This window comes from Lycorma delicatula, chromosome 10 (assembly GCF_047948215.1).
Source record: "Lycorma delicatula isolate Av1 chromosome 10, ASM4794821v1, whole genome shotgun sequence".
Classification (NCBI taxonomy): domain Eukaryota; kingdom Metazoa; phylum Arthropoda; class Insecta; order Hemiptera; family Fulgoridae; genus Lycorma; species Lycorma delicatula.
Genome location: NC_134464.1, coordinates 39,238,574 through 39,265,380, shown reverse-complemented (window position 1 = coordinate 39,265,380; position 26,807 = coordinate 39,238,574). Strand labels below are relative to the sequence as shown.

At 29.1% G+C, this 26,807-nt stretch overlaps 2 protein-coding genes across 3 annotated transcripts in view; one reads left to right on the top strand and one right to left on the bottom strand.

Annotated features, from left to right (window-relative positions):
* The window catches only part of LOC142331244 (uncharacterized), a 70,550-nt gene extending 45,432 nt beyond the window's left edge, over nt 1–25,118 (bottom strand). For both annotated transcript variants that reach the window (XM_075377003.1, XM_075377002.1), the window contains exons 1-4: nt 24,983–25,118; nt 21,283–21,529; nt 15,401–15,585; nt 3,851–3,924 (exon numbers count right to left, since the gene is read on the bottom strand). In XM_075377003.1, the coding sequence (XP_075233118.1) occupies nt 3,851–3,924; nt 15,401–15,585; nt 21,283–21,397 (374 nt within the window). In that variant the 5' untranslated portion in view covers nt 21,398–21,529; nt 24,983–25,118. The remainder of the gene's footprint in view (nt 1–3,850; nt 3,925–15,400; nt 15,586–21,282; nt 21,530–24,982) is intronic.
* A 1,004-nt stretch (nt 25,119–26,122) lies between these two features.
* LOC142331521 (REST corepressor 1-like) overlaps nt 26,123–26,807 on the top strand; it is a 57,882-nt gene continuing 57,197 nt past the window's right edge. The window contains exon 1 of the mRNA XM_075377496.1: nt 26,123–26,346. Coding sequence (XP_075233611.1) covers nt 26,241–26,346 — 106 coding nt within the window. The 5' untranslated portion in view covers nt 26,123–26,240. The remainder of the gene's footprint in view (nt 26,347–26,807) is intronic.

The following is a 26,807-nucleotide window of genomic DNA, read 5'->3' as shown; positions in this document are numbered from 1 at the left end:
TTTGTGTTAGAGTAGGCCTTCCTGGGCCAACTCCTGTTAACAGTCAGCCATATGCTCCACCTTGACCATTTGGTTCTTCCAAATGTTACCCTGTAGGGGAAGACACCCACTTTGTGACGCTTCTGGTCACCACATCACCCCTCCCCCCCTTATTAACAGGGCTAGGAAGTAGTTCCTAGCCCTGATGAGCATTAACGGGAGAGTCTTTCACAGCAGTGGTGAACTCCATATCAATTTTCTTTATACTTTATTTTCGTTAACATTCTTATTCATGTTTTTCCTCAGTTCTCTGGCTATCTTTTCAAGCCGCCAGACCATCATCTCCATGTCAACGGGTATGTCTTCCTCCTCAGTGGAGGACTGTTTCACCTTCAGCTGTTTGGTTCCCTTCCTGCCCTCTACAGTCACTCTGGAGGGTAGGCCCTCCACCAGCAGGTTAGATGTTACAGCACTGGTGACAACTGGGATGGGTAGATCATACATTGCCTCCTGTCTCAACATCGTAGGCTCAGGAGCGACTTCCAGTTCTTCTGCCAGCTTCCCTTCCATTATTATGGAAAGGACCGGTGAGATAAACAAAAATAAAATAAATATTCTAATTAAATACACTGACAAAAAAATGTTGTAATGTTTCTTTAAATGTGATACCATTTCTTGAATTGCTTTTTTGCGTACATTATAGATCTCTAAATGCAATTTTTCTATCATCCTTAGTTTTAAATAAATTAAGCTTCAAAAAAGAAATTAAGGGAAAAAATATAGTCAAAGTTTATAATTTTGCATGGCCACACCTGTGTTAGAATGATTTCGCTAATACTTTTCTTTTATAAATAGCCTCAGGCACATCCCGAATTAATGTCCAACAGTAATCGGCTAGCATTTTAGTTTTCCATTTCTCTTTATAGCAACTTTCAATCACCGAAATGTCTTGGTGGAAACATTCACAGTGTTTGTCACTTACGTCTCCAAGTTAGTCTGGGAAAAAATCCAGGTGAGTGAAAGAAATGTATTTTCAAAGTCATATTACATCCCACAGCTCTGTATGAAGTAAGAAGTTGATTAACAGTATCGTGGTAATTGTGGGATTTTTGTTTGCCGAGAAAGTTCTTGCAAACGTCTTTAAACGAAGCCCAAGCAGCACTTTCTACATTATTTAACATTGAGTTAAATACATAATTTTTGACCAAATCTCTTATTTGAGAACCAACATATTCCTTCTTTAATTTTTCCTTCACATACATTCGTAAATTTCTGCCTTATGTTCAAAAATCTAGGACTATCCTTCTTCATTGCTTTTACAAAATTTTTTATTAGTCCTAGCTTGATATGGTGAGGGGGTAAAAATATTTTTTTGGGTTCAACTTTAAAATTTCAGACACAGTTGTTAGACGAAAGTAACAATCTGTTACATGATCCTTTGGATCATGCCAAATCATAGGTACAACAAATTCCAAAGCCTTTTGGGATTTGTTGTACCTATGGTTCCTCTCATAGTACAACAAATGCCAAAGCCTTTTGGCATTTGTTGTACTATGAGAGGAACTCACCATTTATACTGGTCATAAATTTTTTTTTTTTTAAATTTAAAGTGAATGTTTTTACTTTTCGATTTTACGGTAAACTCACCACATACATAACAAAAGGCATCCAGATCATTTTGAGGCATTATGACACTGCACTGTTAACAAACTTAAGGCAGAATAAGACGTACAAAATTAATTCATTCCTAAATCCAGTGCTTAATACAAACAACACAGCTATGTTTTCAGCTACATGTTTTGATCTGCAAAGACATGATTAATCTTGTCCATCAAGGCTCACTCTTCAATATTAGATATGATGTCATAATATGTGACTATGATATGATTTAATTCTTTGTCTAGTATTGTTTATTTATAGCTTGCTAACTATGTTAACAAAGTTAAACAATAAAAAATGAGCTAACAAATACAATGTAGGAGCTTAAAATGGTAACTATAACGTTGAAAAATAAAAAAAAATCTTTAATTAAAAATTTTTCAAACATGGTAAGTGATAAAAAGATTCTGTGTTCATATTCATTTTCAGTATTTAAAAAACAGATTAAAATCATGTATCGCATGTTAGAAACAAAATTTATCAGTGATAACAATAATGTTATTAGTTTAAGCCATCGCTTAAACCAATAATGCCAGTAAATAATATAAAATTATAATCAGCAATGAGAAATAATATTCTATTCTAATATTATCTCACAAGCTAAGAACTTAATATTATTGATTATAGTCCATTAACTAATAAAAAAGACAATGTTATTGTTAGATAACAAAACCTTCAGTCCTCAATGAAATTAACCTCTACTGCCAGAGGCAATAAAGTCTATTTCATAAAAGGCAGAATAAAAAAGAAAGTCTGTTAATCAATATCAAAAAATTTACAAGACACTTCCATTAAAATTCAACAAACCCAATCCCAATCGTCCGAACCAAAAAATTCACCAAAAAAACCCAACCAAAAATGATAAAATCATGAAGTCGAGTTCATCCACTCGACTCAAGTTTCAATAATACCTGAACCCAAGAAAACTAAAAATAAAATTACGAAGAAAAAATTAATTATTCCCCCTTTTTATAACTATAGAAAATTATATGTAATGCACAATTTTTACAAAAGGATTGTAAAACGTCTTTCCACTGATTATTTATAAAAATATTTTTGACAAAAAATAAAATTTGAAATAAAAAATATAAATTAATATTAAACTGCATCATAATTAAAATATTGCTGTATATTATAACAAATTCAGTTAGATTATAGAATTGAAGTAAACAAACTATGCGTACGAGTGTGTCAAACATTTCAAAACTGGATATGAGAACAAAAGCAAGATCACATGAAAAGAACATGGGTTTTAATAGAACTGAAAGATATAAATTTATAAATGTTTAATTACATAAGTAATACTACTACACTGCAAAAATAATACTACTACTGCAGTATATTATTATTTACTATCATAATAATATATATTATATTATATTCTATACTATATACTAATATAATATATAAAGATTCAGTATACTGAAAGAGATGACAGCCTTATTAGCTTTAAATATCTTTTAGTAAAATTTATAAATTCTTGATATTTTAAACACCATCTAAATTGACCGGTATTCTATATATGGTTTCAAGATAAATTATAAGAGCTAAAAGTGTTAAGGAATTAAATGGTTAACATATATAAAAACACAGCATAGTAATATTATAGTTAAAATTGTGTTTTATATATATAAAACATATGTGTATATAAGATATTACATAAATTACATTTATTTATACAAACAATATAATTTACTTATATAATATCAATTTATTTACACACATAATATCTACTTTGAGGTTTAATTATTAGTTAAAGATTTTATGTATTTGTAATTATTTATAATTATTATATATTGAAACTGAGGACTAATGTATGAAAAAAATTGTTGCCAAAAAGTTGAGGTTTCTAGATCCTTTACCAAAATTAGTAAAAACTGATGTCAAACAAAAAAATGTTCTAAGTTTTTCTTTAACCAAAAACCACCAAATTTAGCAATTAGTAACATTCAATCTAATTTAACTAGTTCACATTTGAGTATGGAGAACGATTATTAAGACAAAATACAGATTTTAACTTAACTTATTCTTGTTTACCACAGTTGAAAATAATTTGTGTAAATAAATGTATATACTGGAAAGAAGTCATTTACATAAATTTGTAACAGCTGGTATCTAAAATTCAATATAATTTATAAAAGTAGTTAGTTATACATAAATTAACAGCGTACTGTCAAATATCATAAATTATATAAAATTGCAATCCACTTACACATTTTCAACTCGTACTCTCTGATAATCTGAAAGGACAGCCCCAACAGCTACTGCTTCTATATTGATTTCCTCCTACAAATAAATACATAAATGCAATATTATTTCTAATCATTTTAAAAACTGAAAGGAAGAATATAAAAATAAATATCAAACCATAGAATGATAAATTAGATAGTCAAACAGAATAGGGGAAAAGATATGAACCAATGAAAATTTCATAATGAGCAGGAATTTATAACTGGCAAAAAATATATAATGCAAGTGTAATAATTTTTGCAAATAATACTGAAGAATTGGTCATAAAAAATAAAAAGGAACACAAATTCAAGCAAGGCTTTTCATCAACAGATATGCAGAACCAGGGCTTCACTACCATTCCTATTATCATAGTGGTAGTTTCTAATTCTCCTTTTATAAAAAAAACTCAAGATAAATGAGGAACACAGGGAATATTATTTTTTCTCTTTTTAAAATCATGATATTATACGTAATTACTAAATTAAAACAGGTCAAACAGCAATTAAGTATAATTATTAAGTATTTCTGCATCACGTTTATGATGCCATTTGCTGTCAAAGACCAAACATGTGGAAATACTGTGACATAAAATTCCTCCACATTAATTGAACTTACACTCAATATATGGCTCCCAGCCGATTTCTGGTGATTTTCTCCAGCTATAACTTCACCTAGAGTCAAAATTAGAAATCTAAGAAGAAATATGAAAAATGTAACAAAACTGCTGAGTACAATTTCAAAATAATATTTCAACATATGTGCTGAATAAAAGAAGTTTTGAGCTACTTAAGCTAAACCTTGTGACTAAACATATTTATGTTTATGTCACAAGGAACCAAACTTTGAGGAGGATGTTTGTGTAATGCACTAAGGTTGGAAAATATTTGAACAGATCCATGAAATCCTTTAAATGAGTAATCATTTAAGACTGAAAAAGACAAATAACATAAGTTCAGCAGAACTTTCAAACCTTGATCAGTTGAAGTAAAATATAAAATTCTACCTTCAGAAAATAAAAAAACACCATCTACAGGAAAAAATTAATCCAGTTTGAATAAATCTGTGATTTATCTATTATAGTAAGGTTTAATGTTTTTTCCTTAAAAAAATATTTCCTGAACTCTCAAATTATTTAAAAAGAAGTTTACTTCATCTTGAAAATTTTAAATGACAGTTTATTAAATGTTTAAATTAGCACAAATAAAATATCTTTAAAGTGGTTATAGAAGCCAGAAAATTGTTAATGAGAAAAGAATAAATGGGAGGTATAACAAATTCTAATAATTTGTAATACTTAAAATCTAACCTCGTGCTCAATAAACATTTAAAGTTCGTAAAATAGGGAACAAAATGGGTAAAAAAAACTGTTATACTGATTTATTAAAGCATTCAATAGTTATTAAATTTCAAACAATTACAATTTTTTTCTACAATAAAATTATATGATAAGAACATAAAACAACAATCAGAGTTCATTAATAAAAAAAATAATTATATGATAATTGATACACAAAATAAAGATACATATATCTAACATGTGAATAAAAAACAATGGAATGGATTGAAAAGAATAACTACATAAAATTTTCCTTTGTTTAATTTATTAAACCTCATTGTAAGTTAAATAAGAAACATAATATATTATAAAAGTGTAATAAACAATATCCTGAGAGATATGGCCAACTTAAGAGACCGAGTCAAGACATCAAAATATAATATGAATTCAAGTGAACAAATTCCCGTCTTGCCTCATTTTCCCTCTGATTAGAAATTATTAATTACTTTTTATCCTTGTTAATGAAAAACCCAAGATTATAAGAAACTGGGATTGTTTAATATTTTTCTTATGAACATCAGAAGTATGGAAAAATTTTGATGATTTAATGCATCATTTAAATAATTTTAAAACTGTCTATAATTCTTACTGAAACTTTGGGTGATAAAACTATTCCATTAAATTATAGTGCAGTATACATGCTCCTTTTATACAGATTCTTATTTAAATAAGTATGATGGTGTTCGTGTTTTTTTTTAAGAAAAAAGTAATAGTGGAGATCATTGACTTAAAAATGTTGGAATGTAACTAATTGTGTGTTGGACTAATCATAGAAGATAACAAAATAAATATGATTTCTGTTTATTGTTCTCTGAATGGTGACGAAAGCAAATTCCTTCAAAGTTTGAACCAATTGAATCAGCTTAAAGCTAAATTTGTATTCTTGATAGGAGATATAAATACAGATGTGAGGGCAGGTCAAAAATTATCTAGACTTTTGCCATAACACACCTTCAATGGTTGTCATACTGCCTTCTTCTCATGTGTGCTTAGTGTTGATATGACTGTGGTCACGTGCGCAAAATTTCAGTCCAATTGTATAACTAACCTTCCAGCTACTACAGTGTAAACATGACTGCTCTAACAGTTTGCATCAAGGAGGAAAAAGGGCAACGATCAGATTTCTCTGGTCAGAAGGTGTAACAGGGGCTAAAATTCAATGTAGACTTTTATCACATACAAGTTTTTTAATAGATTGAGAAGTTTAAAAGTGGCTGGACGAATATAATGCATGAAGGAGTAGAATGCCTGCCAACTTCCATCACAGATGAGAAGATTCAGAAAGCTCAAGAGATTGTTCTGACAAATAGGGGATTTACTACTGATGAGGTAGTGTCTTCATTGAACATCAGTCATGCTTCTGCCCATTAAATCATCCACAATGAGTTCGGCTTCTGTAAAGCTTATGCATGATGGGTACCACGACAGCTAACTGCAGAACACAAGCTTATATGTGTTGAACATCGTTCAAACCATACAAGTTGAATTTTGAGGTACTTGAACACCCTTTCTACAGCACAGATCTTGCTCCCTCCAACTTTCATTAGTTTGGGCCACTCAAGGATGCTTTGCAAGGTTGTTGATTTTCCACAGATGTAAATCTGCAGGAAGCTGTGTAAAAGTGGCTTCACAACCGACTAAAAACTTTCTACTTGGAAAGAATATAAAAGCTTATGAACTGCCAAATGCATTGACAAGAGAGGTGACTATGTAGAAAAATTGTGTACATGTTGAACCCTACCTTTATATAAATAAATTGTAGAATGAAAAGTGTAAATAAATTTTGACTTGTACTCATATAAATTTCAATGATAAGATTGCTTCTGAATACCTTAACTTTCTCAACAGATATGGTCTTGCTTCTTATATTAATGCTAACACAACAATATCAGATTAATTCAGAATCATATCAGAATAATATTTTTTAAAAATACAAATTTCAAAATTGTTTCGGTAGTGTTTTAAAAACAAAAATTACAGATCATTATTCCACTAGTTTTCATATGTCTATTGATATAAAACGTAAATAGAAATAATAAATATGATTACTAAAAATTGAGTGACTGTCTTGTAAAAGAGAACTGTTTTGACATGCTTACTAATTATAGTGACGACTTGGTTGAAAAATTGGGTCATAGTATTCATAAACAAATCGATTACGAATATAAAGCAAGCAACACAAAAGTGAAAGGTATCTCATAAAAAAAGAGCAAATGAAGAAATGATAAATGATACAATTAAGAAATATGAGTACTTTTCAAATTTAACCATTATATGAAGATAGTTTATATTAATACAAAAATGATGAACCTATAGATTTTTTGAAGATCAAGTAATCAAATACAAAACCAACAAAGAATTAATAAAATGGTTTAAAAATAGTTTTTTCTTTAATACGGATAGTTTATTTTATTAAATATTTTTAACTAATTTACTTCTTGTTGTCAAGGCATCTGTTTAATTATTACTAAATTAGAATTAACTGCCATAATTTTGTTTGCTCTATGAACTAAGGGTAGTATTTTCAATGTTTCTCTTTTTGTTTTATTGAATTAAGATCTGATCTGTTTCTATAGTTAAACGAATGCTCTCACTAGCATACAAGGACTTGTACCTTTTGCTGTGAAGGCAAAATAATTTATTAATTGTTAAATAATTTGTAAAGTAATACTTTTTTTTTAATTTAAATGATTTAAAAAAAAAACTGCATTTCTTTTAAAAATGTATAATTTTGTATTGTATCAAATCTTGTATTTTATATTTTAATATATTTAGTTAAATATAAATAGTTAATTAATAATTCTGTTAAATAAATTTGTAAAATAATATTGATTTTTTTTGATTTAAATGAATTCAAAAAAATTATATTTAAAAAAATATATTATGTTTTTATTGTATAAAAATGTTGTATCTTCTTCTTTTGTTACAGCTGGCTAAGGGCCATGCAACAATTTAATTTCCTTCTTCTTTATCTTCCAGTATTCTTTCATTTTTTCGCTATGCATTTTTTCCTTTTCTAGAACCACTTTGTTTCAGTTCTCTTATCCTTCCTACCTTGGAATGCTTGTACCTTTTTCTGTTATTTCTTTCTACATCTTTTATATTTCTTGGATGAAGCTTGTTGTTAACTTCTTTTCCCAAATGTACTTGAAGATCCCTTTCATTAACCTGTTGTCATTCATTCTATACAAGTGCCCAAAGAAAATCAATCTTCTTTTTCTCATTCAGACTGATTCTGTTTAACATGGCCTGTTGGTGTAGTATAGAATTAAAATAAATATAAATATTATATATACATATATAAATATACTATAATACCCCCAAATAAAAAAAACAAATATCTCAGCTGATTTCAATAAGAAAGAACATGCCAATGATATGTGTTATCATTGTTCATAAATATAGACAAGGAAATAATAATCATGCAGCCCTAGCAGAATGCAAATGCCAGGATCATGAAGAAAAAACTGTTTTTGCAGGATTTGAAAACTGTTAAGTGTATGACAATTTTAATACTAAGAGATGTAAAAACTGTAGTGGAATTAATCATAGTTGGGATAAAGTGCAAAAATATCTTCAAAAGACCTCAGGCATGTTTGAGGTGTGTTGGCGGGCATAATGTATCTGCATGTAATACAGAGATTAGAAAATGTATCAATTGTATTAGTACCAATAAGTATTTTTCTAAAAAAAGATCAACAAAACATTCTGTTGATGACATAAATAACTTGTGAAAGCTACACGGTGAGATGGGAACAATATATTAGTGATACCAATTATCCCTGAAAACTAGTCACCATCTGTTGTTTAATCTTTGACTTTGGTAAAGAGATTTTATACTGAATTCTATTTATAGAACTGGACTATAATCTTAGTGAAAAATTAATTTTTAACAAAACGGTAGAATAGATGAAAATTCAAATTTTTCCAAGTCTGAACAATTGATCCTGCACATTAATGTAAGAAGTATAAAGAAAAATATTATTAAGCTCGAAGCAATGATAAATGCTCTTGACAACAAAGCAGATGTTATAATATGTTCAGAAGCATGGCTAATAGATAATAATCAAATTTATTAATCTAACAGGATATATATATTTTGACAATGATAGAATTAACAAAGCAGATGGATAATCTAAGGTATCAGATTATTAACAAACAATTTGGGAATTTAAAAACCCTCAGCCCGCTTATTGAAACAATGATCAAAACTAATGTCATCACTATAATGATATATTCATTGAAGATCACAGAAATTTTATTTTCAGCAATAAAAATGTTAAATCATTTAATCTTGGGTGACGTGAATACTGATATCAATGACCTTAGTAAAAGAGCTGAAGATTATTTTTATCTTCTGTTACATAATGGTTATCAATCAATGATTACACATGTACTCATCCCATAAAGGATTATAATGATGAAACCTGCATTGATCACATTTTTATGAAAGGTATATGTCAGGCAAAAGCTGGTTAATTGTTGGACTCTATCACTGACCATTACCTTGCTCTGATTTCACTATATTATAGCAAGATAAATTTGGCTTTAAAAGATAAATATGAAATTAATAAAAAAATATTTTTTGATTATGTGAATCTGAACAATAGGAACAAATGTTTAACATATAAAATAATGCAAGATGCATTAGCCCTACTGACTGGAAAACTTCCGAATATCAATAGACTTGCACTTAAAACTAAACCAAGAGTTCAAAACCCAAGTAAAAAATTGGATTACTCCAGTCCTGATTCATTCAGTTAATACCTAAAATAGACTGCACAAAGCATGGAAAAATGATCAGGCTGATTTAGCTAAGAAAGTGAGGTACCTAAATTATGAAAAAAATACTCAAGTGCCTACTCAAGACAGCAAAAAATAAATATGAACAAAAAAATTCAAATACTGACTAAAAGATTGTGGCAATATGTTCATAGTAAACTGGACCAGGCGAAAAAAAGTTGACAAATTAATGATATAGTGATCAACAATGTGCTAAGCAAAGATTTTTTTCAATGAGTGTGCGACTCCTCTGCAACAATATGAAATACCAAGTATATAATTTAATCAGCATTCATTGTTCCTCACACCTACAAATGAGGTTGAAGTTATGAAGACTATATACCTGGCAAAGGTATTTGAAAGAATAATTTTTTCTAGATTGTACAAGTTCGCTATAAAACACAACTTAATTAGTGAAAAACAGTTTGGTTTTCAAAAAGGAATAAAGACACCGATGATACTATTACTCACCTAAGCAAATTTATTTATGGTAGCAAATGCTGTGGCAGGCCAATGGTGGTGGTTGCTTTTCTGGACTACTGTAAAGCTTTTGATACAGTTAATCATACGATACTCCTATCCAAAGTGCAATATAGGAATAAGAGGTGTATGCCTATCTCTTATAAAAAGTTACTTGCTAGATAGAACTCAAGTTGTTAAGGTTATATTTTAAAAGTCAGCCAGTTAATATGAATGTTGGGAGTGCTACAGGGCTCCATTTTAGGGCCATTTTTATTCATTCTCTACATTAACAACTTGTTAATTCTACAGAAAGATCTAATTACATATGCTGATGACATGGACATACATGCACTGAACTGGCAGATTCAATATCTGCTAAGCTTGATTCTATTTTCTCATGGTTATATCAAAACAATCTTATACTAAACATAAAAAATCAGTGTTCATTACTTTTGACAATTACAGAGATTGTATACTAGATAACATGGATATCATGATCAATGGTCAGCACCTGAAGAGAGTCAAAACTAGTAAATATCTAGGAGTGACATACTACTACAATGAAAAGTGGGATGTGCACGTGAACAACATAGTTAAAAAACCAAATACCTAGTTTATATTTTCTACAGATTGAAACAAGTATTATCGAGAAAGCAGACGTTACAAGTATACACTATGGTTCTTTTCACAATTTGGCAGTGTATGGTAAACATTGGATAGGGTGGTCTTTACGGTTCTTTGTCTGATCCTTTGAACAGGCTATAAAAAAGTATTTTTAAAATAATTGGAATCAGCGAACAGAATCAAGACAGACCGCTGGATATCAGACAAGTTTTATTGTGAACTAAAAAATGAGTTTATTCCGAATCCAATTAACACTTGTTTTAAAAGTATTAAATTACCAAAACACCTATTTACAATTGGACAAAGAAGCTATATCATATACTCTAAAAAATATTTTAATGAATTGACAAATAAATATAAGGATCTCGATGTTAGTAAAAAAAATGTTAAAACGAAAATTGGAAGAGCAAATCAAAAAGATTGATATGACATAGAGTACTTATTATCTTCTATAAATGGATTCTATTATTTTTTTGTTTGTTATGATCTTTTTATATACTAAAACCTTAATTTTTAAAATTTTTAGTATAGTTTATAGTTTAGTATAGTTTATTTAGTATAGTATTTTTAGTATAGTATAGTTTATTTATGTACTGAGCGAGGTATGCTTCACATTTTGTGTAAAATATATAAGTTTTTTTAATTACAAGACCAACCTATGTACGGGTATTTATTATACCCACTATAGGTCCTTTTTGCATGTCTAAATGTTTAAAGGAATTTGGTAATAAATAAATAAGTTGTTGGTAAGCAGTTTATATATTTATTATAATTTTTTAAATGTTTTTAAATACTTTATCATTACTTCTTACTTTCCAACCTAAAAAACTGATTTTAAGTAGACCCAATATTTTCCTAAATTCTTCTAATAATTTTAAATTATGTTATTTATAATTAAGTGATTATTACACAAGTAATTAAGGCATTCACAAGCATATAAACATTCTGTTTTAATTTAAGTGTTATAATGTGTTATTTTTGCATTATTACTAGACAAGAGAGAAAATGATGCAAGATAGGGTATTTGTTCACATGAAGTTTTTGTTTATTTTGATGTCCTGAATCAGTCCCTTAAGTTTGGCCAATACCTCCTAGGAGACACTGCATATAATAATATGTTGAATATATTATGATATATTTTAATTTGAAGTAAAATAAAAAGAAAAATTAATGAACTAAAATTCTAAACAATATAAATTAATACAATTTAGAAGGCTTAAAATGTACATAACTTTTTAAATACTTGTGTTCAGGTGCTCAAGATACTATTTTTTAAGTTTAAAAAAGAGTAAGTATAAATTTAGGTTATATGACTAAATACAGTTGAAAATAGGTAATATAAACAACTGTTTCCTTTTAATAATTTAATGATAATATGAGGCAGTTGAAAAGTAAGGCCCGATGAGTTATTAAAAAGCAACTGGCAATACTGATTGATTCGTGCATTTAAGTAACTTTCAAGTGGTCTGCTGTTCATCTAACCACCACATTGCCATCATTTCATTGTTGTTTGCCTTTGCGAGACAGTTTGTTAAAACGAGTGTGGTAAATCCTGCTAATTGTAAAATTCAATCAGCGATTAAATTTCTAAACGCATGAGGATATAATGCTGCTGAAATTCACTGTCAATTGTGTGAAATATTTGGGCCTATCACAATGAGTGAAGGAAAAGTGATGCAATGGTGAAGTGAGTTAGAGAAAGTGAACAGAGAAGTTGCAGGCCTACTGTCCAAACTGACAATCTCATTGAACGTGTGAATGAAAAAGTGAGAATAAAATGTTTTGTAATCAGCAATCTTTCCCTAGAATTTCAAAGACAACATTGTTGAAAATCTTGACTGACATTCTGGACTATTGTAAATTTTGTACACTGAGTGCTAAAAATATTGACAAGTGCTCACAAAGATCACAGAATGATATTACACATGATTTTTTTAACTGCTTTAACCACAAGAGAAACACATTTTTTCCCTTATCTTCACTGGTGATGAAACATGAATTTCATACATCAATGCTGAAACAAAGCAAAAATCCATGCAGTGATGTAATTCCAGTTCACCTAAATCCAATCACACCACACTATGTCATGCTGATGGGCAGGTAATGTTCTTTTTCATGATAACGCATGTCCATAAATGACTACATGCACAATAGAAACAATTCAAGAACTCAGATGGGAGATTTTCCCCTTACAGTCCTGATCTTTCACAGTGACTACAATCTTTTTCTGCACCTCAAAAACTGGCTTGTGTGTCAACAATTTGAGGAAAAAAAGAGTTGAAAATCTCAGTGCAAAACTATCCTGGGCAGTGGAATTGTATGCAATGGGTTTGAAGAAGCTTGTTTCACATTAACAAAAGTGTTTAGAACAAAACTGCATTTATACAGAAAAATAAAGTAAATATGTATATATTTGAAATCATTAATAAATTTTTTACTTTTCCAACTGTACTCATTTTGTTAACTATCGGCCCTTACTTTTCAACGATGCTTTGTAAATACTTCTAACATCTTGAAGAAACTTAACTTTTTTTATAAATATTTTGTAGACTACCTAACCCCATTTCCCTTGAATCCTCTTAAATACAAGTTATCTTTAAATACTACTCCTAGCTCTTTTAGATACAGAGAATCTATTAGATCATAAAAAATATTAACATATTCTTTTGCTTTTACCATTTTTATTCCAATATTTAAAATTATTGCTAATTACTTGTTTTTCCAATTATGAAACCAAAATTTAAAACCCATCCAAATATATAAGGTGTGCTAAAAAAAGCTCTAACTTTTATAATAGAAACCTTAATGTACTTATAACTTTTACATGCTTGTTTCCTTCAAAGCAATCTCAGTTGCTGGCAATACAGAGCTCCAAATGTTTTTCCATTTTTGGAATGTTTCCTGGAACGCATTTTTGGAGATGGTGCTCAGATGTTCATCATATTTTCCTCAACCTCATTTATGGTTCGAAAATTATATCCTTTCATGGCTAGTTTCAATCAGAGATAAAGTCTGCTGGGGCCAAGTCTAGAGTGTAGGATGGGCGAGTGTATTTTGCTAGACAATGGCGGATAAGAAGTGTTAGGTGAGCTGGTGTGTTGTCATGGTGTAACATTCAACAACAAATTCATCATGTAGGCTTACAAGTAAAAAAAAACAACACATCAACATCCCTTTATATTTGACAAACACCTGCCATTTTGCTGGGATTGAGAAACCCTTTATGCACCAGCTGTGACAATTATGTTTTGGTTTCCATATTGTCATAATCAGGTCTCATTTCCTGTTACAATGCTTATCAAAACATTTTTATCACATTGGTACAGTCAAGAAAATCTTGACTAATGTTACAACATAATTCTTCTCTTCTTAACCATTAGTCAGGAAGTACAGCATGAATTTTGTAGAAACACGACACATTAAGATTTTCTGTTAAAATTGAATGACATGATCCTATACTGATGCCCACTTCCTCAGCAACCTCTCGGACAGTTAACTGGTTACATTCATGAACGATTACATAAATTGCATTGATGCTAGAGCATTATCATTTTATTGATGTGAAAGCCCACAAATGGATGGATGCTCATTAATTGATGATGTGGTGCCTTTAAAAAAGTGAATCATTTGTAGCTCTACAATCTTCTTACAGTCTTTCACAAATGCTTACTAAGGAATTTAAATCTCTGTTAAAAGGTTTTACCCAAGCCTGAAGCAACATTTTATACATTTTTCTTTATTTTTTTAACATATTTTTCTTCACGATTTTATTTTAATTTTCACATTGCTAAAAATATTATGAGTTTATTACACATGTTTACTACAGCTGTCATAGTTTGAAAACTAACAAGCAATGTGATGTATCATAAAGCATAGCATTTCTGAAATTATTGCTTATCAGCGCTACTTTTTGGAACATGCTCTGTGCACTGGTTGGTGGGCTACTACAAAAATTTGGTGTTTTTTTAAATATATCTCATATGATCTAAAAGCAAGAGAAAGACTCATCATGATATTTATTAATTTTAAAAATAACAAAGCGGAATTTGGTGAAAATTATTTGGTTGCTTTAAAATTATTCATAATAAATGAAAAAAAAAATTATTGCTTTAACATACTCATACGTATTTATTTATATTTATATTAAATAAATATATATATATCTGTTTGTAATAAATAGAAATATTTGCAGAGAGGCCGGGTGATTTACAAATGCAATGACTTACTGATAATGTATACACTACAAATTTAAATAAAATTTTAACTCTGAAAAAAAATTCTGATATAATATTTATAAATAAAACATCTAAACAAAAAACAACCAACCTTAACTCTGTTTAAAAGACGGTAAAGGTCTTCTACTTCATCTTCAGGAGTGGGCGTATAAACTTTATCATGCAATAAAGCTACACCATGCGTCATTTGTCTAAATAATGGTAAACCCATCGCTTCAGCATACAATTCTACACCCTGATGTCCAACAGTTTGATACATATAACTGTCTAATTCATCTGTAATAATTACAAATTAACACTTCCACGTTAAATTACAATATCCTAAAACTACTTCAGATAACGTGTATGGCAATACACGGCTTGTAATCTTGCAGAAATTAAAAAACAAATACAAAATTATGTATTTTTTTTAACCTGAATCAAGAACTTTAATTCTACTTATTAACACTCTAACTAAACTAAAGCAATGGCAAAGGAAGAACTAACTGAAGAGCTGCAATAACTTCAACAGCTTATATCATAAGTGCAATTTGACAGATGCAAAAATGGATAGCAATAACTAGAAAGGCTAAATATATATTAACCAATGTAACAATATTACATAAAGGCCTACAGGCTAGCCTCTCCTGTTATAATACACAATTTTAAATAAGAATGACAAGCACATTTTCCATTACAAAATTGTAATTATATAACTTAAATATCTTTTACAAACTGAAATGATTGCCTTTGGTAACTGAAACATATTATAATTTCCGCTTGTAATAGTATAAACTAATGAAAAAATAATTCTTATTTCAAGCCTTAAATAATCGTTAAACTTCCTTGACAGAATATAATCAAGAATAGCCTATATTTCATAATATGAAAGAGTAAGTATGTATTTATATACATAAGTATGTATTTACATACTTAATACTAAGGCATCCTGGAATAGTCGCTTTAATATTGGAAGGACAGGTAGAAGGAAAAAGTTGTGTAGGCAGGCCACGTTTGGAATATGTAAAACAAATTGTTAGGGATGTACGATGTAGAGGGTATACTGAAATGAAACGACTAGCACTAGATAGGGAATCTTGGAGAGCTGCATCAAACCAGTCAAATGACTGAAGACAAAAAAAGTATGTATTTACAATCATGCACTTTAAAGTCATTTCTAAGAGACTAACATTTGATAAACAGCTTGTTTTTAAGCCTTTTTTTCAGAATTTAGAAAATAAAAAGCTACAAAACTTGCCATAATCCTTTTGTTAACTAGAGATACACTAGAAAAAAAAGGTATACAGAACTTTAGAAAGTATAATGCATTCTAAGTTATTTGTAAACTTTACAGCTATTAATAATTTACACAATATAAGATTTCTGTCAAGGTTATGTAGCATATGTGAGTCCCAACTTATAAAAATTATCCTTTCAAAGGAAATATTGTCATAATTTTTTTGAGATAAAATTAGATATTATTTTAATAAGTCAGTTTATAATCTTGTTACATACCAATCTACTGTCTAGTTTGTTCATTAGTGGTAAAGCAATGTCTTGCTTTCACTGAGTGAGATTCATCAACTAAGATTCATAATCTGGTTAATTTCTTGAAAGATGGAATATGTACTTTATTTTAATAAACTGAAGATGTGAATTAATCTCGTGAAAAAAGTTTTTCAACAAGTTTCTACAATATACGAGGCATATTTATAAAATAAGGACCATCAGCTTATATTTAAATATTATCAGGTCTGTACGCATTTTCACGCATGCAGAGCCATCTATTGGCTATTTATGAAGCCATTGCATTTGTTTTGATTAAGTAGTTAGTAGTTTGCCTGCTGGTGAATGCAGATCGCAATGTACATGACAATCATTTCTCCCGCCAGTTGTGAAGTGTGTGCTGTGACTCAATTTTTGTGTGCAAAAAGATCTTCAACTGCTGAAATTCATTGGGAGTTTTACCTATAGTATGGAACTACAATAATGAGTGAAGAAAAAGTTAGACAATGGTGTTGAGACTTTAAAAATGGCCACACAAATGTGCATGACGAAGAGCGGAGTGGTAGACCCACTATTCAGAGGGATGAAATCATTGAACAAGTGAACCGAAAACTGTGATGTGATAAGACAATTGACGATTAGTGCTCTGGCTGATGAATTTCCAATTGTTGGATGCACCTCTATCTTAAGATTGTCACAGAAAAGCTTGGATATCACAAATTGTGTGTATGATGGGTACTGAAAATGCTCACTGACCAACACAAAGACTAAAGAATATGCAGTGGAAGAGCGTTTTTGAACTGCTAATGACAAAATGGAGATGATTTGTTTTCCCACATTGTTATGGGCGACAAGACATAGATATTCTACACAAACACAGAATCAAAACAACAGTCAATGCAGTGGCGCCATTCAAGTTCTCCAAAACTAAAAACGTTTAAGCAATTCCCGTACTAGTCATAAAATGTTGGCTACCATTTTTTGGAGTGAGAAGGCCGTCATTTGGGTTGATTTCATGGAACATGGATCAACAATTTCAGCCGACGTGTACTGTGAAACACTCACCAAACTGAGAGTGCAATCCAAAATCGACGATGTGGGAAACTGTTGTCTGGCATAATCCTCCTTCATGACAACATGCGTCCTCACACTGCTGCCTTAACCAAAAAGAAGATTCAAGATTTTCATTGGGAACTTTTTGACCACCCACCATATAGCCCTGACCTTGCTCCTAGTTCCTCTTCTTGCATTTGAAGAAGTGGCTTGGTGGACAATGGTTTGAAAATGACGAGGAACTCAAGATTGCCATTGTCAACTGTTTCAATTCCCAGGCGGTAAACTTCTATGCAGAGAGGTTAAATAAACTGGTACAGCGTTACAAAAAGTGCTTAGAACTGAATGGCAATTATGTGGAAAAGTGAAATAGATATGTAGTAAACTGTAAGTAAAAACATTTTCTCACAAGTTAATTTTTTTTAATGACCTAACGGCCCTTTACTTTATGAATATGCCTCGTAAAAGCAATATTTTAAATTTGCTTTTTAATTATACAGGTCTCAAAATTGTTTAAATAGATTCACAGAATTAACAGATATGAAAATTTGTACTGCAAATCCATTTTTAAAGTTTAGTAATATGCTTTTGAAACACCCATCAACAGATGTAAATACGCAGATCATTACAGAATACTTTAATGACGATTAAATACATATACATGTAACATATATTATTTATTTAAGCCTTATATAATTACAGGCTTATGCCGGATTGCAGTTGCTGGTTGAGATATGATGAATTTTGTAGCATATGAAAATGCCAAGCCTGGGCCAGGATTTAAACACCTTAAAAGTGAAAAGCAGAGGTGCATCTTAGCAATTCCCTTAACTTAAGCTTAGTGAAGAAGTACCCTATCTTGCAGCCAAACATATGCACAGCTGATGTTAACACAGGAATGTTTAAGAGCTTGGGAATAACAACTAAATCTCCAATTATCAATTACCTGTTACACTTGTATCAAAGAAAAAAGTCCCCATGTTATTTTTTTTATGGTCCCATACCAAATCCTGAACTCCAGGTACATTAACATCTCCTCTTCATAATTAAAAGAGGATTTTCATCAGACAATAAAAATGATTGTGTCAGTTTATCAGGCCAATCAATTTGAAGCACGCTTCATCAAACCGTACCACTCAACACAGAAATTACCTGCTTCAAAACTAATATTAAATTCTTCACATAATTCCAACCTCCTATTAAATCCATTTTCACAGATTGCATAAAGAGATCTTTCTTGATAAAATTTAACGTTAAATTCCTTTGGAATTTTTGTAAATTTGTTCTAGGATTTCCATTCTACGTTTTTTCCATCAGATTTCCTAAGTTTTTCTGATGGATATTTGAAGTTGTTTATTAATTTTCTTGTTTGTTTTCTTAAATGGAAAAGGAAAACTAACTATTAGCTGGTGTATGTTTAAATCTATTTTCATATAATTAAGATATAACTAATACTATTTTGATATAATTTAGATTTTAATATAACAAAAATATATTATTAATTTCCAATATAATAAGTTGGGGAGAAAGTTTCTTCATATTCTGATGCCAAATTAACACATGATTTTTTTAATATTTAAAACCAAATATTTGCTGTTTTTATCAACCATCTTCTGCCATTTTTGAGGCAAAATTATCATCATTATAATCTCATCACTGTACAAATTCTGTGTTTTCTGGACAAAAACCTGTGACAAAGTGATTTTCAGAGGCCTCTTTTGAGCCAACTTTATACTGTTAAAGAAAGTTCTGCAGAAATCAAAACAAATGCTAATCTGATGGTGCAGGGTCAGGACCATACACTGGATGCATCTAAACTTCCTGGTCAAGCTCTATGAATTTTTGACAGGTCACCAAAGATGTGTGAAGCACAGCATTGTCATGATGGAAGATGACACTTTGATTATGATCTTTTTTGTACATTTTTATCATATATAATCAATTTTTTAACTTCTGTAATCAGCCATTTTAAATAGTTGAATTTCTTTCCATTTCAGCAATAATTCGCAGATGAAAAGTCAAACCATTAAATCTTTCATTATTAAATGTAGCCATCCAAATATTGAGTTTTTTTAATAGCCAGCCTTCTTCAAATGGTTTAAAGTTATTTTGTGGTCAATGTTTAGTTCATTAATTATATTATGATGCTAATGTGCCAGTCTCGCTTCATTTACTTTATGATTTCATCAACATTCTCTTGTCATCAGCCAACCAGAATGAGGTGCATCACCAATGATATTAAATTAAATTATTTCAGACTGAAAACACTTGAACCAGCTTTATGCCAAATATACTAATACCACATCATGTCCACAAACATCATACATACATTTTTTTAGCAGTCTGATTCACATTTTTCCCTTTTTCAATATGTATACAATTTCTTTTTATTTTCATTCATTTTCAAGACGCAATAACTTTTAAATTAATTAATTAAAATAATCACTAGTTTTTTTTTGGGGGGGGGGGGGTGAAAAATGCTTTCATATTATCAACGCCCAAATATGTCAAAATATTAACAAGAGTCTTCTTCTCAGATACTAAAATATTAGTAAAATTGGGTTGAAACTATGATGAAAACTAAGATAATAGTAGGAATAGAATTGAAATAGCAAAAGAAATATAACAATTAGGGTAATACATGAAATATGAATAAAAAAAAATATCAACATTTTGACGAGTTAAATCTTATTAAGTATATTTTTTTTTAGAAGTAACAATAGCTGGTCTAGTACAATTGTCATTTCCTACGACGTGCCGTATATCCCTTGGCAATTTAAATTTGTGACATAAGGCCGCATAGGATATGTAGTCCACAAGAGGATGCAGCTAGTGTTGCCAGATTTGAATATTATTATAAGGTAATCATAAAGTCATCTACTGGGAGAACAGAAAGAAGTTTTCCCCAATCCAATAAATTATAACAGAGATTTAAATTTTTTGTTTACTGTTGTAATTCTTTAATAAAAGCTCTTTTATAATAACAATATTCTCTAAGACATGCTAAAAGAAAGAGAATATCTTCTTTGAAGGAAAATATTCTATGCTGGAAATTGTATGTTACTACATAATATCAAAAGAGTTAAAACTTACTGCTTGAAAATTGCACTTAAAATAGAGATTTTTTTTCCTTTTTATGTAGCTACAAGCTTTGCAAATAACTTTCATGCATTTGCATTGATGAGCTGTGAGGTTAAAGCAAAACTTCATTTTTTTTCTGTATGCAAAATTATCAATAATGATAATTATCTACCAATGAAAATCAACATGGGTATGATAGCTATGAAGATATCACTTAACACTATTTATAAAATCACTAATTAATTAATATGAAATTGTGTCATAATTACAACACTAAATCTAAAAATAAAAAATCATGCAAAGTTAAAGCATAAAAAGTTAATAATAATAGGTAATAAACGATTTTCAACTAACCTTGACTCTCTGGACGCAAATTTGCAAGGGCAACAACATCATGGCCAGCAGCAACACACTGTACCATATTATAACAGCTATCTTTACCACCACTAATGAGAGCAACTACCCTCATTTTGCAGTAATAAATTATACTATTTATTCAATTAGCACAATAATTATAATTGAAATCAATGAATAAACAAATTGTAAGTATATATTTGAGTTCAAAACTCACTTCTTTCCTTTTCTCCAGCTACCTGCCATACTTAAAAATAAACAAATAAAATAAGTAACAACAAAAATAAACATAATTATCGAGTAAAATTTCACAATTATTATGTTTTCAAAAAGTTTGATACATAGATAAAAATTAAAGTGACTTACACTATTAAAATAATTGAAAAGAAAAAAACTTAAAATGTTAATAGACATAAAAAAAATTAAAAAGAACTGCTTCAAAATTGAAAACTCAGTGTTAATTGGTTTATAGAGATAAAATCATGTATAAGTCAATTTACTTAAGAGTTGTGGCTGTTATATGGCTCAGTTATAGCATAATAATTTTACACGCTGTTAAATTGCAATTTTTTCTATTCATTACAAATAATAACTAAGATTTTACATAGATAGACTGAATTCCCTTGTTAACTCCTGACCACAAATTTATTTTTCTTTGTTAACTTGCAAGTTGATTTAACTAAAGGATTGATAAACTATAGCCTATTAATTCAATTACAGGTTTTGAATTTTAGCAAACATATATCATAAATTTCAATTATACTTTTGGATTTTATTCAATCACCTCAATATACACACATAAGAAAAAGAAATTCAAGCTAATAACAGGAGATATAGTTTTTAATAACTGTCAAATCTGAATTTTGAGATTTTTATTTACATCAGAACATTTTCAACTAATTTTTTGTGCATCATCCATAACCACATATAACAATAAACTACCAAAGAAAAAAGATCGCTTAAGGATGCAACAACTGTTTTTCATGAGAACTGATTAGTTATGCTGGCCAACATATGTTTTAATTTATATCAATGAAAAAGGATATATACACTGGCCTAAATGATTAGCTACTTTTAATTTGTTCATAAATAATTGTAAAAAGAAAAATATATTATCCAGTATCAGATTTCATTATTGTGTATATTAAAATAATACTTGTTACAGAACATATATTTCAACATCAGATTTATCAGAATGTCACTCTTCAGAGGTCATGAGTGAATAACTACTTGCATCAATAAATATCATTTATGTTGATATAATAATTTATAGATAATGGTAACATAAATGTCTTACTCCTTCTAAAGCTTGGGTAAACTAGAATACTTGTTCCTACTTATCTTAATTTTAAAATTCTTTCTGATGGGTAAAGATTGTATAATTATATTAATTAGTAATCAGTAAAATCATAATTAATTAAATTGTAATAATATTCATATATAGAATTAACAGGATGTTTTCTATTAAATCTTGTATTATTTTAACCCGGTTTTTTTGGGAGGGGGTAATGAATAGTAATCATCTCCAAGAAAATGTATAGTATCTTAGAAAAAAAAAAAAAAATAGTTATAATACTGTTTATGATCTGGGACCACATAAAAAACTTTATGTACTAATACAGTGTTTTTTTGTTGAGAAATTATATAACAGATCCCACATTGATTCAAATAATAAACCACATTAAGTAAACATTTCTTCTGTCAACAACTGCATCCCTTAAAAAATGTATAACCAAAAATACCCATTCCTTATTATCCTTATCATTATGGGATTAAACAAATAAGCCATTAACTTTAGTACTACTCTTACTGAAAAAATTCTTTTAAAACAAATAAAAGCTATTAACTCTGAATATTTGAATATAGTCAGAAGTATTTGTTACCAAATATAAATTAAACAAGTAAAACAACATTAATAAAGTTAAACATTTAGTTGCCTCTTAAAAATTTCCTAATAAAAAATTAAAACCATTAAAAACAAAATAAATGAATTTTTTTCTTTTTTGGCATCAACTGCCTATAAAGCTCATCCGGTCATTAGCCCAATGGAAATTTGTAGCGTATGAAAAATATGCCATGCCTAACTGGGATTAGAAACCAGGACATCAAATAAAACATGATGATAAAGCCTTCATGTAAATTTTAGACATTTCAACAGCTCACTCATCATTAATCTTCAAATATCTAAGAAAATGAAATTTAAATTTGTTAATCCTTTTAATTAAGGCTTTTATGAAAAGAAACATAAATCTAATTTCATAATCCTTACAGGGATTAAATTAAAAAGGGTCTGAAAAAGGGTGCTGAGCCCAGAACAGCTGAGAACTTGTAAAGGACTGATATAATTTGGTATACATCGTTAATATAAAATTCTATCCTTAAGGGTTTGAAATTTTATAAAGGAGTTTCACAATCCTAGTTTTCAGAATATGCTAGAAAAAAAATTCATCTGCCGGGTAAAACACGTACTTACATACGTGTAAGTGCCTAAACCAGGGCATACATACATCCTGTTCACAGAATAAATCTTCAAACAACTTTACTATAAAAATTACACAGATTTTTTTGGTTAAAAAAAAATGGTTGTAAGTCCACTATTATTTGAGTGATTAAGGCAACGGATATAATTAAAACACAAACTCCTGGCATAATTATGTAAAAATAAATAAACTTAACAAATAAAAATTGTTTGAAAGGTTATATAAGATAGGTTAATAAAAGATCCAGCATATAATTTAATATTTAAGTAAACATATGCAAAGTCAGATCTAAAGGTGTAGCAAAAATTCTGATTAAACAATACTTTGTAGGAAATAAAATTCAAGGAACAAGTATAACGAAACTGTTGAAATGACAACAAAGTACTAATCAAACAGATGAAGCAATTTACTAACAGCTGCTTATGAATAATAGAACATTTTCAAAAGTTGTAAAGAATGAATTTGCAGGCATTTATTTTTTAGAAAAATAAGTACTATTTTGATTAACAATCATTAACAACTGTAACATTAATAAATTCATTAAGATTAAAAGAAATATACCAGCCATAACCTCTCCATATGGTAATGAAACCTGTATCTTTTATAGAAAAAAGAAAACTTCTAAGTTTTACTAAAATACTTTTGTTATCTTAATCTTACAGAAGTCCAGATAAAACACTTATTAATCAATTGGTCATGATATGTAAAAATAAGCGAATTTTGAAATGTAGTTAACTGATAAATCACATTTATAGTAAAACAAATTTTACACTATAACACAGTTTCACAATAAAATACACTATAAGAAAACCAAATCTGCTGAATTTTAATTTTTTTTTATACGAAAAAGAACATAAATCTATAACTGAATAAATGAGCTACTTCAAAATAATGCATAAATATATTTAAATTGCACTTTTTAATTATTATACAAATTTATATTTAAATTCGCCACAAGCAATTTAAACAGCTATATAATTAAAATATTAACAGTAATAAATAGCTATAAAGCTTAAAACAAACAGACTGATTTACTTGTTATCATATTACATATCTTGAAGCAGACCATTTAAAGGTTTACAATTTAAACATAACATCTAATACGAATTGCAAGGGACAACTGTAGATTCAAAGAATGGCCAAGTTTACAAGTATTAAAATTATTCAATAGTACAAAAAAATTATTTATAGTAACTAAGTATCACAACTTTGATACTTACATCTTCAAATTTACCCACAAAATTCGGTAACAGCAATATTAAAGTAACTAACGAAATTCATAACCAACTAGAACAGAACAGTACTTTTCAACTGAATCTAAAATCTTCGCCTCACCATTGATAAAATGCAGCGAGCTCAGGATAACAATACAAAGAGGTAGCGTCTAAATGCAATTTAAAAATTGTAGAAGTAAAGAATATAGGTTTTAAGAGATACATATTTAGTAAAGCTTGAAAACTATAGTGTACTAATATAGTTAATTTAAAAACTATTCTATCTGGTGATAATAATCGTTTTTGAGAAAAATAAACATTTTGGCATTAATATGGTGGTACAGATTCAACATGGAAACTTTATAACACGCTCTTTACATAGGTTTTTCTTAAGTTTGGATGATGCCAACGCTTACGCTATCTATTAGAGGGAAATGTAAAATCAAGATTTTTCTAACAATAATTGAATAATGTTTGGAAATTTATTTGAAAGATTAATGGAAAAATAAGATTAAATAATCATTTGCTTTTGTTATATACTATGAAAAGCAGCAATAATTGCTTAATTTGTGACAAAAGTGTATTTTTGTATTTTGGCTTCTCAAGAACCATATTATTCATACCACAGTAGTTGATAGTACCCTATGCCACGTACATTACGTTTTTGCACTTCTAAAGGAACATTTCATCTACTAAATAATTTTTTTTCTGTAAACGATTAAATTTTAGATTTAATGATGTTAAATTACCTCGTAAACTTAAAATAACCCGTTAATTAAAAAAATGAATAGTTAAAGACGTATCTAGTAATTTATTTTTTCATATAATCAAGTAATATGCTATTTAGTATCAAAAGTAATTAAACAACTGTTTTTTTTATCTTGATTAATTAATATAATTATGCGAAACCTAAAAGAAACTTGTACAAATGTTACTTTGTTCATGTTAAATGCAAATTGATTAGATTTTTTTAATATATAATTTTAATTTTAAAACTTCAGACACTATCAACTCTAAGGAATACTTTTTATTCATTTTAAAAAAAATTCTACGAATTTTAAGTTAATTTAAGCAATTTAATGACAAAAGACAATTAATGTTGTAATTTGATAAAATCAAGGAGAAGAACTATACGTTCATAGCAACTGAACTACAGTGGCCCGAATGTGTTCTGGCAACATTTGGTACGGCTGGATTATCTGTGACATATCTGTGCTGTTGCATTTACAGTTTTAAGTTTTTTTTGTTTAGAACTTTTTTAGAAATGGTATTAGCTGAAAGAAATTCGGATAGTTTGCGGAATGGAAGGCGTTCTCGTGGTCCTAGTCCGAATGGACATGCCTCAGAATCGAGTAGTGAAGAGGAAGGTGGTAAGAAATTCAAATAGGCTTAATTTGACTTAGCATTCAGTGAATTTTTGTTTACTATAAACCTCTCTGTGGAAGTGTATAATAATAGAGATTAATTTTTTTTTCGTGTTAATTTATTGCATTGGTGATCATCCTATCTGTGTTTTAACTGACATGATGGTATGAAAACTTTTGAACGGAGATTTTTTCTTATTTTGGTGTACGGACGTACATAAATCTGAAAAATTGCCGCTTTATCCTGTTTGTTTTCATAAGTTGACGATTTATAAAAAATGAATTAATAAATGCATTCCTAAATAACAATTTAAAAAAAAAGTGTCGCTTCTTTGTTGATGAAACGAGATTTAACTTGTAGGAGTATTTGTTACATTGCTAACATAAATTGGCATTTCCTTATAAAAAAAATATGTTTTGCACACAATTATTCGAACAGAAATACTTAATTGTTAATGTTTTCGTAG